Source organism: Narcine bancroftii, chromosome 5 (assembly GCF_036971445.1).
Source record: "Narcine bancroftii isolate sNarBan1 chromosome 5, sNarBan1.hap1, whole genome shotgun sequence".
In the NCBI taxonomy this organism is placed as follows: Eukaryota; Metazoa; Chordata; class Chondrichthyes; order Torpediniformes; family Narcinidae; genus Narcine; species Narcine bancroftii.
This window is the reverse complement of record NC_091473.1, coordinates 126,754,497-126,769,604: the sequence shown is the minus strand read 5'-3', so window position 1 is coordinate 126,769,604 and position 15,108 is coordinate 126,754,497. Positions and strand designations below refer to the sequence as shown.

The window sequence follows — 15,108 nt, the reverse complement described above, 5'->3', positions numbered from 1 at the left end:
CGCCCCTGGGCTTCCGCTTCCGTCTCCGGGAGCGAAGGTCGGGGGTCAGGAAGTCGCTGCAGGTTTGGCTGATTCGTCGCCACCCGGTGTGGTGAAGGTAGGCGGCGGGCGGAGGTCCCGGCATGAGAACGGGCACCGAACATGTCCGGAGGAGAGAGAGACTCGGAGGTGAGGCCGGGGGTCTGGGTATGGACTGTCCCAGGCACGGGGTGTAAACACTGCGTGGCCAGAGTCGGGACGGCACGTGGGCATAGGGTGGGTGGGGGGACACTGTGGAGGAGGACACAGTGTGGGGGTACGGTAGGAGGTTGCAGAATGGGGGAACGGCATAGGGGGGGGGGGGGTCGCAGATTTGGGGAACGTTACAGCGTGGTTCGCAGAGTGGGGGAATGGTATGGGAGGGACACACTGGGAGAATGATATGGGGGGGACGTTACAGGGGGCCATGGAGTGAGGGTTTGTGGGGGGGGGGGAGGACACAGTGGAAACGATGCAAGGCGGTCACGGTGGTGGAAACGGTACAGGGGGGCCATGGAGGGGGTATGATATGGGGTTACAAAGGCTGGGGGAATGGCATGGGGGGGGCTGAGGGAATGGCATGGGGGGGGTGCTGAGGGTGGCAGAAAAGGCTAGGGGTACAGAAGGTGGAGGAAACAGTACGGGGTGAACTGGATGGGGAAATGGTTCATGGGGTGGACACACAATGTCTACGCAGTTCAAGGCGTAGACATTTGGGAGCGTGCATGTGGTCAGGGTCGCGGCACACAAGAGAAGGACAGGCATAGTGCATTTTATTCTGCGCTTTAAATAGCTCCTTAAGATGTAAATTATGCTATATAAATAAACTAAACTAGTGCTTTTTCCAATCACTTCCTAAAAATCCACAAACGGGAATGGAGTTTAAAAAGTTCTGAATAAATCAACCTTTCTTGCTCCCTTCCTGCTATGAGACTGCACCTTCCTCAGCCTTCTGCCCTTTCCCCTATCTTCTCTTGGCTTTCTTCTACCTCCCACCTGTATGCACCTATCACTTGCTTATGCTTCCCACACCCCCACCATTTTAAACAGGTGTCTGTCCAGTTTTTCCCATTCCTGATGAAGGATATTCAGGCTTAAACATCAATTATCTATTGTTTTGATGAATATTGCCCGACTTGCTGCGTTACTCCAGTGCTTTGTTTGTTGCTTGTTCGTAATAAATTCTTTGCCTCACCTCCTACTCATTGGTTCGTATGTTATTATAAAGAGTCATAGTTCAACTCCGATTATCCGAAATGGTTGGGACCGGTCCTTTGTGTAAATGTTTTGTTTGGAGAACTGGTCATTTGCAACAGCAAATCACTTGTATCAATGTTTATTCAACAAACAATAAAGGAAGGCTTTTTAAGCATTAAAATAATGTTTAATTCTCACCAAAAAAAAAGCTGGTCACCCACCACCGATCACTGAGACATGCCATGCACAGCTGATCCCTGACACCCATGCACAGCTGATCCCCGACACCTATGCATCCCTGGGGAACCTTTCCGGGCCGGTGGAACACTCACTGGTGAGTCAGTGGGCTCCTGTCTCCCTGGTCGCTGGAGCTTCTGACCCCGACCGATTCCTCCACTGCTAGGTTTACCGCATGCACATTGGGGAGTCCGGGATGCATGTGAGGTAGTAGGCTGAGGGGAGGGTTTGGAGATCGCATTGGGGAGCTCAGCTGTGTCAAGGAGGGAGGGAAGGGAAGGGAATGCCACTGAGCCTGAAGTCCCACTCCTGCCCGGAGGCTTCTCTCCTTGCTGTGGGATCTGTCCGACCGCTTGCAGCTGGGAGACAGTGGCACATAGCTTGAGAGGGAGAGTTGGAAAGAAAAGTCAATAGGGGAAAGAAAAGAAGTGGAACAAAAGAGGGGAGGGAGTTAACTGAAACAAAGACAATCATTCTAATTTCATGTTGGGTAAATTTCTTTCAACCTGTGAGGTCAGTTCAGCTCTGAATAAGTTTTGGATAAATCAGGATATCCTTGTTTATTTAAAATTTTTTTAAAAATCGGATAAATGAGGATTTCGGAGAATCTGATTTTGGATAATCGGAGTTGAAAAATACTTCAAATAATACTTACATAAAAATACTTATGATCTTATGTAATTTTATATTGGAAGTAGTATTAAGGAGAACCTTTTTTCCATGTTGGAGAGTCTTGCATGAAGGACTTGTCTAAAAATAACAGCCAGACTTCCCAGGTTTGCATCTAAGAATCAACTCTCAGTAAAGGATGGTAGAAATGTGGAATTATCTCTGCAAATGGCACTTTATTTGAAGTAGATTAGTTAATTTTAAATTCCTTTTATATTTAGTGATGTGGGCTGAAGCTGGATAAAAGGAATTGGGTAACAAATGAGTCCTCACCTCTGGGGGGGGGGGGTTTGGTGGGGGAGAAGAAATAGCCCAATGTTTTTGTGGGATTTCTTTTGCTCCAGAGAGATTTGTCATGTTCTGATATTTACATGGATATTATTTTTACAGGTGGAAGAAGCGGGGCAGGTTTACCTGCTTATGAAAAAAGAATATCGAATTTCCCGTAATGTACGATTAGCTTGGTTTCTCAGCAAACTCAATCAAAACATTCGACCGATGTCTCACTCAGAGCTGGTGAGTGAAAAGACTGGGACTGGATTCGGGGGAGGTGGGATTTGTTTAAAAGGATGTGATATCTGACATCATTTCTGTCTGTCACCAACTCAGAAATTCTTGGCATATTTATTCTCCTGAGATCAAATGTATCGTGGATTAATGATTCAGATTTATTATCAGGGTACACACATGACATCACATACATCCCTGAGATTCTTTTTCCTGCAGGTGAGGCAGAATTACCACTTATTGGTAGTGCACAAAAAAATTTCACAGTATATACATATAAATAAATAAAGAACTGTAAACAACTGACAATAAATTGCATCAGTAAGGGTCATTAAATGAATCCCTGTTGAGTTTATTGTTTTTTATAATTTTTTATTTTTCACACTTATCAACCAATATATGTACAAACGTTTCTCAGTAAATTTACACAGTGGCATTTTCTCCCTTTTTTCCCCCTTTTCCTCCCTCCCCCCTTCTCACCACCCTCCAAAACCCATAAATATTCAACATATACAATAAAATAAAACCATAAAACAATATTTTCACACAAAGTAAAATAAACAAGAAAAAGGTGTCATCTATTTGTTACACACTGAATCTAGTAGTTTTGTCTTCTTATCATTTTCATTTTGGGTGATGGAAGTCCTAGGCAAGCTCTCTCTTATGTTTCATGTATGGTTCCCAAATTTGTTCAAACAATGTGACTTTATTTTTTAAATTATGTTATTTTTTTCCAATGGAATACATTTATTCATTTCCTTGTACTATTGCTGTATTCTCATGCTCTCTTCCATTTTCCAAGTTGACATTATACAATTTTTTACTACTGCTAAGGCTATCATAATGAATTTTTTTTTTGTGCTTTATCCAAATTTGAGGCCTAATTCTTTACTTGTGTTACTTAAAAGAAAGATCTCTGGAATTTTTGGTATGTTATTTTTTGTAATTTTATTTAATATCTGATTTAGTTCTTCCCAAAACTTATTCACTTTCGTACATCCCCAAATTGCATGTACTGTTGTTCCCATTTCCTTCTTACAGCGAAAACATCTATCCGATAATGTTGAACCCCATTCTTTTAATTTTTGAGGAGTGATATATAACCAATTATACTGTATCATGCGTAACCTTGTGTTTATTGTATTCTTCATAGTTCCAGAACTTAACTTTTCCCATGCTTCATTTTTTATCTTTGTTTAAATCTTGTTCCCACTTTTGTTTGGGTTTATAGTTTATTTCATCTTTTTCCTTATCTTGCAGCTTAATGTACATGTTCGTTATGAATCTTTTAATTATCGTTGTGTCTGTAATCACACATTCAAAGCTGCTTCCTTCAGGAAATCTCAATCTGTTTCCCAATTTATCTTTTAAATAAGCTTTCAATTGATGATATGCAAACATTGTACCATGAGTTATTCCATATTTGTACTTCAACTGTTCAAATGTTAATAAATTATTTCCCAGAAAACAATTTTCTATTCTTTTGATTCCTTTTCTCTCCCATTCTCTAAAGAAAAGGTTATCTATTGTAAAAGGAATTAGCGGATTTTGCGTCAGTAATAATTTTGATATTTGGTAATTGGTTTTTTTCCTTTCTAAGTGGATCTCTCTAGCTTAGTCCAATCTGGTTTTACCCTTGTCTGGTAAAAATCTGATAAATACCTTAATTGTGTGGCTCTATAATAATTTCTAAAGTTTGATAACTGCAAGCCACCTTGGTTATACCTCTCTGTTAATTTATCTAACGCTACCCTCGGTTTCCTCCCTTTCCACAAGAATTTTGTTATTATTCTCTAGTTCATTTAAAAAAAAATTCTGTTAAGGGAATTGGTAACGTTTGAAATAAGTATTGTATCCTTGGGAACACGTTCATTTTAATGAAGTTTACCCTCTCTATCAACGTTAATGGTAATTCTTTCCAATGTTCTAAGTCTTCCTTCAATTTATTTATTAGTGGCTGATAATTTAGTTTGTACAAGTGGCTTAAGTTATTATCTAACCTGATCCCTAGGTATCGGATTGCTTGTGCTTGCCATTTAAATGGTGATTCTTTTTAAAATTCTGTATAATTTGCATTACTTATTGGCATCACTTCACTTTTATTTGCATTGATCTTGTTACCCCGATATTTCTCCATATTCCTTCAATTTCTTACGTAATTCTTTTATTGATATCTCTGGTTCTGTTAGGTATACTATGATGTCATCTGCAAATAAACTGATTTTATTCTCCTCCTTTATTTTTATCCCTTTTATTTTATTTTCTATTCTTATCAGTTCTGCCAAAGGTTCTCTTCTTCTTTGGCTTGGCTTCGCGGACGAAGATTTATGGAGGGGGTAAAAAGTCCACGTCAGCTGCAGGCTCGTTTGTGGCTGACCAGTCCGATGCGGGACAGGCAGACACGATTGCAGCGGTTGCAAGGGAAAATTGGTTGGTTGGGGTTGGGTGTTGGGTTTTTCCTCCTTTGCCTTTTGTCAGTGAGGTGGGCTCTGCGGTCTTCTTCAAAGGAGGCTGCTGCCCGCCAAACTGTGAGGCGCCAAGATGCACGGTTTGAGGCGTTATCAGCCCACTGGCGGTGGTCAATGTGGCAGGCACCAAGAGATTTCTTTAGGCAGTCCTTGTACCTTTTCTTTGGTGCACCTCTGTCACGGTGGCCAGTGGAGAGCTCGCCATATAATACGATCTTGGGAAGGCGATGGTCCTCCATTCTGGAGACGTGACCCATCCAGCGCAGCTGGATCTTCAGCAGCGTGGACTCGATGCTGTCGACCTCTGCCATCTCGAGTACCTCGACGTTAGGGGTGTGAGCGCTCCAATGGATGTTGAGGATGGAGCGGAGACAACGCTGGTGGAAGCGTTCTAGGAGCCGTAAGTGGTGCCGGTAGAGGACCCATGATTCGGAGCCGAACAGGAGTGTGGGTATGACAACGGCTCTGTATACGCTTATCTTTGTGAGGTTTTTCAGTTGGTTGTTTTTCCAGACTCTTTTGTGTAGTCTTCCAAAGGCGCTATTTGCCTTGGCGAGTCTGTTGTCTATCTCATTGTCGATCCTTGCATCTGATGAAATGGTGCAGCCGAGATAGGTAAACTGGTTGACCGTTTTGAGTTTTGTGTGCCCGATGGAGATGTGGGGGGGCTGGTAGTCATGGTGGGGAGCTGGCTGATGGAGGACCTCAGTTTTCTTCAGGCTGACTTCCAGGCCAAACATTTTGGCAGTTTCCGCAAAGCAGGACGTCAAGCGCTGAAGAGCTGGCTCTGAATGGGCAACTAAAGCGGCATCATCTGCAAAGAGTAGTTCACGGACAAGTTTCTCTTGTGTCTTGGTGTGAGCTTGCAGGCGCCTCAGATTGAAGAGACTGCCATCCGTGCGGTACCGGATGTAAACAGCGTCTTCATTGTTGGGGTCTTTCATGGCTTGGTTCAGCATCATGCTGAAGAAGATTGAAAAGAGGGTTGGTGCGAGAACACAGCCTTGCTTCACGCCATTGTTAATGGAGAAGGGTTCAGAGAGCTCATTGCTGTATCTGACCCGACCTTGTTGGTTTTCGTGCAGTTGGATAATCATGTTGAGGAACTTTGGGGGACATCCGATGCGCTCTAGTATTTGCCAAAGCCCTTTCCTGCTCACGGTGTCGAAGGCTTTGGTGAGGTCAACAAAGGTGATGTAGAGTCCTTTGTTTTGTTCTCTACACTTTTCTTGGAGCTGTCTGAGGGCAAAGACCATGTCAGTGGTTCCTCTGTTAGCGCGAAAGCCGCACTGTGATTCTGGGAGAATATTCTCAGCGACACTAGGTATTATTCTATTTAGTAGAATCCTAGCGAAGATTTTGCCTGCAATGGAGAGCAACGTGATTCCCCTGTAGTTTGAGCAGTCTGATTTCTCGCCTTTGTTTTTGTACAGGGTGATGATGGTGGCATCACGAAGATCCTGAGGCAGTTTACCTTGGTCCCAACAAAGCTTGAAAAACTCATGCAGTTTGGCATGCAGAGTTTTGCCGCCTCTACTGGTCTGGCAAGCCTTCGGATGAACGACGCCTATCTGGTGTAGGCTTCATGGTCAAGAGCTTCATTGCCTCCAAACTCGAAAACCTTCCGACAGGCCTCTCGGACCGAATCATGTCCATGCGACTCCCACTTCAAAACAAGCGTCACATCACCCTCATCAGTGTCTATGCTCCAACCCTCCAGGCGGAACCAGCAGAAAAGAACAAGTTCTACACCGACCTGCGCAACCTCATCCAACGTACCCCTACAGCCGACAAGGTTGTCATCCTGGGCGACTTCAACGCTCGTGTCGGCAAAGACTCAGAAACCTGGCCAGGAATCCTGGGCAAGCATGGCGTCGGCAAGTGCAACGACAATGGGCGCCTCCTGTTGGAGCTCTGCGCAGAACAGCGGCTTGTCATTACAAACACCCTTTTTCAGCAGAGGGACAGCCTTAAGACCACCTGGATGCATCCCCGATCCAAACACTGGCACCTCCTGGACTACATCCTGGTGCGAGAAAGTGACAAACAAGATGTGCTCCACACCAGGGTCATGCCTAACGCGGAATGCCACACTGACCACCGGCTGGTTCACTGCAAGCTCAACCTTCACTTCAAGCCAAAGCCCAGGAACAATAAAGCCCCCAGAAAGAGGTTCAATGTTGGAAAACTGCAGTCAGACGAAGCGAGAGGAAACTTCCAGGCAAACCTCAAAGCAAAGCTCGACGTTGCAACCCGCCTCACGGACCCGTCCCCTGAAACCCTCTGGGATCAGTTGAAGACTACCATACTGCAATCCACTGAAGAGGTACTGGGCTTCTCCTCCAGGAAAAACAAGGACTGGTTTGACGAAAACAGCCAGGAAATCCAGGAGCTGCTGGCAAAGAAGCGAGCTGCCCACCAGGCTCACCTTACAAAGCCGTCCTGTCCAGAGAAGAAACAAGCCTTCCGTCGCGCATGCAGCCATCTTCAGCGCAAACTCCGGGAGATCCAAAATGAGTGGTGGACTAGCCTCGCCAAACGAACACAGCTCAGCGCGGACATTGGCGACTTCAGGGGTTTCTACGAGGCTCTAAAGGCTGTGTACGGCCCCTCACCCCAAGTCCAAAGCCCGCTGCGCAGCTCAGACGGCAAAGTCCTCCTCAACGACAAGATCTCCATCCTCAACCGATGGTCAGAACACTTCCAATCTCTTTTCAGTACCAACCGCTCAGTCCAAGATTCCGCCCTGCTCCAGCTCCCTCAACAGCCCCTAAGGCTAGAGCTGGATGAGGTTCCCACCCTGGATGAGACATATAAGGCAATCGAACAACTGAAAAGTGGCAAAGCAGCAGGTATGGATGGAATCCCCCCAGAAGTCTGGAAGGCTGGCGGCAAAACTCTGCATGCCAAACTGCATGAGTTTTTCAAGCTTTGTTGGGACCAAAGGTTCTATTGCTAAGGCAAACAATGAGGGGGGGGGGATAATGGACATCCCTGTCTAGTTGACCTACTTAATTTAAATTGGTTCAATACATATCCAATTACTGCAACCTTCGTCAAAGGTCTATTATACAATGCTTTAATCCAATTAATATATTTTTCTGGTAGATTGAACTTCTGTAATACTTTAAATAAGTAGTTCCACTTTACTCTGTCGAAGGCTTTTTCTGCATCTAAAGCAACAGCCACTGTTGATTTCTTATTTCCTTGAACTGCATAAATTAGATTAATAAGTTTACAGACGTTATCCGCTGCTCGTCTTTTCTTAATAAATCCAGTTTGATCTTGTTTTAATCTTATTGGTACACACTCGGCCAATCTGTTTGGTAATAATTTCGCTATTATAATCTGAGTTAAGTAGAGATATTGGTCTATATGATGCTGGTGTTAATGGATCCTTCCCTGTCTTTGGTTTTACTGTAATTATTGCTGTCTTACATGAATCTGGCAAATTTTGTGTTTCTTCTATCTGGTCATTAGTTCCAGGAGAGGAGGAATTAATAACTCTTTAAATGTTTTGTAGAATTCTATTGGGAATCCATCCTCTCCAGGCATTTTATTGTTCGGCAGCTTTTTTAATATATTCTGTACTTCCTCTATTTCAAATGGTTTTATTAGTTTGTTTTGTTCCTCTTCATGCAATTTCAGCAATTTAATTTTAGCTAAAAATTCCTCTATTTTATCATCTTTCCCCTCATTCTCAGTTTGGTATAATTGTTCATAAAATTCCTTAAAGTTTTCATTAATCTTTGTTTGGTTATATGTAATTTGTTTGTCCTTTTTCCTTGATGCTAATACAGTTCTTTTAGCTTGTTCTGTTTTAAGTTGCCAGGCTAATATTTTATGTGTTTTTCCTCTCAGTTCGTAATACTTTTGCTTTGTTTTCATTATGTTCTTCTCCACCTTATACGTTTGTAGTGTTTCGTATTTTATTTTTTTGTCTGCCAATTCTCTCCTTTTTGTTATATCATCCCTTTTTACTAATTACTTTTCTGTACTTACTATCTCCCTTTCCAACTGCTCTATTTCCCGATTGTTATCCTTTTTCATCTGTAATGGAGGATTAAAACCATGTACCCAGATGCTTTTTGCTTATGTGGAACTGACGACACTGGGTCCACACGCAGGTCACCTTACTTTCAGAACTAGCAGATGTAATTAAACTCAGCCATGGGGACTTATCTGAAGATACACTTTGAAATGGAATTCCACTGTGAGGCCCAGGGAAAGCAGTTGTCAAATGCAACACTCTGAAATTGACGAATTGGTCACAACCTGTCTTGCTCGAGAAGTTTTAATAAGTCTTTGTATCTATGAGATAAACCAGGAAGTTATAACATCCTGGTTCCATAATAATTAATCTTCTAAATTGTAGAATGTAATGTTCAGTTTTGATTTTGACTGACAAATATTAGAAGGAGTAGGCGCATGATTAATTGTTTTTGGGGTATATAAGCCTGTGGTCCTGCTGCTGAAGTTTAGACTCTCCGAGGGGTGGGAACACCCCTTGTCAAGAAGGAAGAACAGCCAGAGTCCGAGCAACGTCCCGGTCGGGGGAGGTGGAGAAGCTGCTACCAGCGCCCTGACAACCTACTACAAGTGTGCAGTCGTTGCCTCGCTTCGGCAGTTGGGACCAGTCCAAGCGTTGATAAGTATAGTTGGGAAGGGCTTGCATATTGTAGTGTGAAATCAGCTTTTGAATTAGTAATAAACATTTGTATAAACTGAACTGCTCTCGGTGTGTGTGTCTATTTTCTTTCGGTAGCTCAAACTCTGTGACCAATCTAAATGAACAAAATGAGAGGTATAAGTTTACTCAAGACAATTGGCGCAGCGAGCAGGGTTGGTCTCAAGATGTTTCGCCGAAAGAAACAGGTGAGCCCTGAGCAGTTCTTGATTCCTGGATGGACTTCCAAAGACGATGGGTTTGGCATGTTGGCCAATACCCTGTCTTTGTTGGGACCACCCATTAGTTGGGATGAGAAGTTAGACTCATCAAGTGCACCTCTGGGAGTGCGGGTTGCCACTCTCCTTCGACAAAGTAAATTTCCTGATAAAAAGGGAACGCTGACGAATGGTTTTTGGTTGCTGGCCACAGCATTACGCCACTCCGTTCAGCGTGAAGCAGAATTAATTCAAAGAGAAGTAGAATCTCAGTGCAAAAGAAAGCAATTAGAGGAGGAGCTACAAGTCCTGCGACAATGCTGTTCCATGATGAGCGAGATTGTTCGCACCAGTCAGGACAGAGCCAAAGAATGGGAAGATAAGCATGTCCAAATGATTTGCCGTAATATTAAACTCCAGCAGCAGCTCTGTGCAGATAAGGAAAGGCATGGAGTAGAACCCGATCCATATCGTATTCATGCCATGATAAGGAATGGTGACGATCCTGATGTAATTGAGGATTGGGATGGGAATATCTGGAATGACAATGGTAATAATGCAGATACTCCTCAGCATGTGTCTAACATACTACCCTCTCCATCTGCTGTTCACGCCCGCCCTATAAGGCAGCAGATTTCCCAAACAGACAGAAGGGGGGATGATGTAAGGGTAGAGATGGAAGGGATAGATACCCCGGTTTCCCATGTGGACCCAGGGGAAAATACCCAAACCCCTGCTTATGCTCTATGGCCTACTCCCTCTGTTGGATGGCCTCCACCTCCTCCCCTAGACTGGGTGGTGGACCCTGTGAGCCAAAGTGGGAACAGGGGTCAGAAGGAGTCAATGATTCGTGATTTCTCTGTAAAAGAGCTGGCTGCCATTGGAGATCGATTTAGGCAAAAAGCAGGGGAACATCATCCCCAGCTGCTGAGTCCTCCTGGCCCAGCTGTGCTTTCTGCTCCCACTGCTGCTTCTATCGAGCTGGCTTCTCCTGCTCCAGTTACTCATGATGAGGTAAAACAATGGGTTAAACAGGCTCTTAAAGATAACAATAGCATGTGGTCCTGGAAGCCCCCGAACCCTTCTGAAGCCTGAAGGTGTGGGCAGGATTTCCGTGTCTACTCCATCGAGACACGGCGCACACACGGGGATCCGCGGCCCTACATACCGTTAACAATCCACTGGGGTGGGGGTAATGATCGCCAATACTTGGCTTTGGTCGACAGCGGTGCAGAGCGCTCGGTGATTCCTGGTAATCCCGACCTCTGGACTGGACCGGCCTTTCGAATAGAGGGGTTGGGAGGAGCGGTCACCCTGGCAAAGGAAATAAAAGTCTGTGCCATGGTGGGTGATAGCCCTTCCCCTGTCTGGTTACATGCCCTGGTGGCTGCTACTGACGAGTGTATCCTGGGTATTAATATGTTGGCCGGTATGGCCCTTAATACTAGCCAAGGGGGATTTGAATTTGGAATTCGAACTATTACAAAAAAACTAGTAGTGGGTCAGGCTAAGTGGGATCCTGTGATGGTGCCAGCCCCCATGAAACCAGTGTGCATTCCACAATATCGTCTCCCTGGGGGGCAGGAAGAGATTACTGCCACCATCGATGCTCTGCAAGAAGAAGGGGTAGTGAGGCCCGTAACATCGCCCTTTAATAGCCCCGTTTGGCCGGTCCAGAAGCCGGACGGCTCCTGGAGAATGACAGTTGATTATCGTTTTTTGAACAAACATGCCCCACCACTTGCTTCAGCAGTTCCGGACATTGTCACCCTTATTGAAAACATTGCTACTGGGAACTCAGGAACATGGTATGCTGTCATTGATCTCGCTAACGCCTTCTTCAGTATTCTTATAGCTGAGGACTCACAGGATCAGTTCGCCTTTACCTGGAAGGGGCGCCAGTATACCTTCACCCACCTTCCAGTATCGCCTTCCCTCTCAATTCACCATTATATTGATGATGTGGCCTCCTGGAGCCTCTGGCAGAAACAAGAGGGTCGCCGAGTCCCGCTGGGATTCTGGTCACGTACCATGCCTGAGGCTGCCACTCGTTATTCTGTTTTTGAACAACAGTTACTAGCCTGTTACTGGGCCCTGCTAGAGACTGAAAGAATTACAGGTGATGCAGATGTTCAATTGCGACCTGCACTTCCTATAATGAATTGGGTCCTGGCTAATAATGCTAATCTAAAGATCGGGAGGGCTCAGCAGTCTTCTATTGTTAAATGGAAGTGGTATATTCAGAGTCATGCGACCAGAGGGCCTGAAGGGGTGGGCCGCGTACACGAACAGGTGGCTTACCATCCCAGGTCAGGAACTCACTTATCAGAGGAGGGGGATGGTGGCTCCAGTCAGTATGATGAGTTGAAGGCAGTCACTTTACCACTAGATCCCCATGATCACCCTCTTCGCCTGTTTACTGATTCCTGGGCTTTGGCTAATGGACTTGTGGTATGGATGCCTGATTTGCAAAAGAACAACTGGATGATACATGACCGCCCAGTATGGGGCAAAGAGTTGTGGCAGCTGTTGTGGGATGCTTCCCACCATCGTGAGATAACCGTTTATCACGTTGATGCCCATACCAATATGGCGACTAACATGGCTCAACATAATGCAGTAGCAGATCAGCTTGCCACTATCAGCTGTGCTGATACCGTCGCCCTGGCTCGATGGGCACATGAACAGAGTGGTCATTTGGGGGAGAAGGGATCAGCTATGTGGTCCCGTACACATGCTTTATCCGTCCATCAGGATGATGTCCGCATGGTCGTACGTACATGCCCAGAATGTCAGCTTGTGAAGTTCCATACCGTTCCACCTGGTCCGCATGGCCAAATAAAACGGGGTGTTCACTCAGCTGCGGTCTGGCAAATTGATTACATAGGCCCCATGCTAGACTGTATGGGTAAATATTACGTCCTAGTAATGGTTGACACCTTTTCGGGCCTGGTTTTTACTTTTCCCACCAAGACGGCTGACCAAGCTAGCACTATCCAAGGACTAAACCATTTGATTTATCGTTATGATGTTCCAGAGGAGATTCACTCTGATAATGGCTCGCACTTCTCCGGGAAAGCAATCTGTGATTGGGCAAATGACAACGGTATTTTATGGGTCCACCATATTCCTTATTACCCGCAGGCTGCCGGGTTAGTTGAACAAATGAACGGCTTACTGAAGGAACAAATTCGTTGGTTAACATCACTGGGGACCCAGAAGGGATGGTGCCATGTGCTGCAGCAGGCAGTCGACAATTTGAATCATCGCCCTTTAAAAGGAGGTACACCTTTCCACCGACTTCTTCACGCTCCTGAACTACAGCCTATTCCAGAGGAATAACAGTCATTGCCCCCCATCCCCGAACTAGAGAATGTTGGACAAAAGGTATGGGTGGCACCACCAGGTAGTGGCCCTCCTGTAAAAGGGGAAATAGTGACACCTGCCCAGGGTAACACTCGGTGGGTAGCTATTGAGGGACAGGATGATTTAGTCTGTTTAAACACTGAACGCTTATGGTATCGTGAGTGACATGTGTCAGGCTTCTTTGTTCCAGGTTCTCCATTTTACACTCCTGGTGATCTGGCTTAACAGCTGCTTTGATGCCAGCAATTGGATTTGTAATGTCGAGGACGTTCCAAGGGAGTTCCCCATGGGAAACACGGTCCGATGCATTACACCAAGGAAGTCCTCAGTCACCAGCCTCAAGTGCAGCTTATATAAATATGTTATTGTTCAGCATGTTTCAAAATCTGTTCGTGAGCTCCAGTATCTGGGTATTGTGGCCAACAAGGATAATTTGAGCCTTGGTTGGAATCCTTTCTCATGGCTAACTGCTACATTTGGGGGAGTGGGCCACACTATCCTCCGTTGGTTGCTTGCGTCATTGCTTATCTTTGTAATTGTTGTTTTGATTTCTCTTTTTTTGCTCCCTCTGTACTCAAATACTGGTTAGGCTTCGCAAATGACAGATTGTGACCAAGGGGTGGAATGTAATGGAGGATTAAAACCATGTACCCAGATGCTTTTTGCTTATGTGGAACTGACGACACTGGGTCCACACGCAGGTCACCTTACTTTCAGAACTAGCAGATGTAATTAAACTCAGCCATGGGGACTTATCTGAAGATACACTTTGAAATGGAATTCCACTGTGAGGCCCAGGGAAAGCAGTTGTCAAATGCAACACTCTGAAATTGACGAATTGGTCACAACCTGTCTTGCTCGAGAAGTTTTAATAAGTCTTTGTATCTACGAGATAAACCAGGAAGTTATAACATCCTGGTTCCATAATAATTAATCTTCTAAATTGTAGAATGTAATGTTCAGTTTTGATTTTGACTGACAAATATTAGAAGGAGTAGGCGCATGATTAATTGTTTTTGGGGTATATAAGCCTGTGGTCCTGCTGCTGAAGTTTAGACTCTCCGAGGGGTGGGAACACCCCTTGTCAAGAAGGAAGAACAGCCAGAGTCCGAGCAACGTCCCGGTCGGAGGAGGTGGAGAAGCTGCTACCAGCGCCCTGACAACCTACTACAAGTGTGCAGTCGTTGCCTCGCTTCGGCAGTTGGGACCAGTCCAAGCGTTGATAAGTATAGTTGGGAAGGGCTTGCATATTGTAGTGTGAAATCAGCTTTTGAATTAGTAATAAACATTTGTATAAACTGAACTGCTCTCGGTGTGTGTGTCTATTTTCTTTCGGTAGCTCAAACACTGTGACCAATCTAAATGAACAAAATGAGAGGTATAAGTTTACCCAAGACATCATCTTATTTACATAACTTACTATCTGTCCTCTAATGAAGGCTTTCATTGCGTCCCAAAATATAAATTTGTCTTTCATTGATTCTGTGCTTATTTCAAAATATGTTTTAATTTGGCATTTAATAAACTCTCTAAATTCCTGCCTTTTACGTAGCATGGAGTTTAACCTCCATCTATATGTTCTTGGTGGGATGTCCTCCAGTTCTATTGCTAATAACAGGGGTGAATGATCTGATAGTAGTCTAGCTTTATACTCAGTTTTCCTAACTCTCCCTTGAATATGGGCCGACAACAAAAACATATCAATCCTTGAGAATGTTTTGTGCCTACTCGAATAATATGAATATTCCTTCTCTTTTTGGTG

General features: G+C 44.7%; 1 protein-coding gene across 10 annotated transcripts in view; it reads left to right on the top strand.

The window, feature by feature from the left end:
- The first annotated feature begins 31 nt into the window (after nt 1-31).
- Nucleotides 32-15,108, top strand: part of szt2 (SZT2 subunit of KICSTOR complex) — a 289,561-nt gene continuing 274,484 nt past the window's right edge. For all 10 annotated transcript variants that reach the window (XM_069939008.1, XM_069939001.1, XM_069939006.1 and 7 more), the window contains exons 1-2: nt 32-168; nt 2,512-2,637. In XM_069939008.1, coding sequence (XP_069795109.1) covers nt 142-168; nt 2,512-2,637 — 153 coding nt within the window. In that variant the 5' untranslated portion in view covers nt 32-141. The remainder of the gene's footprint in view (nt 169-2,511; nt 2,638-15,108) is intronic.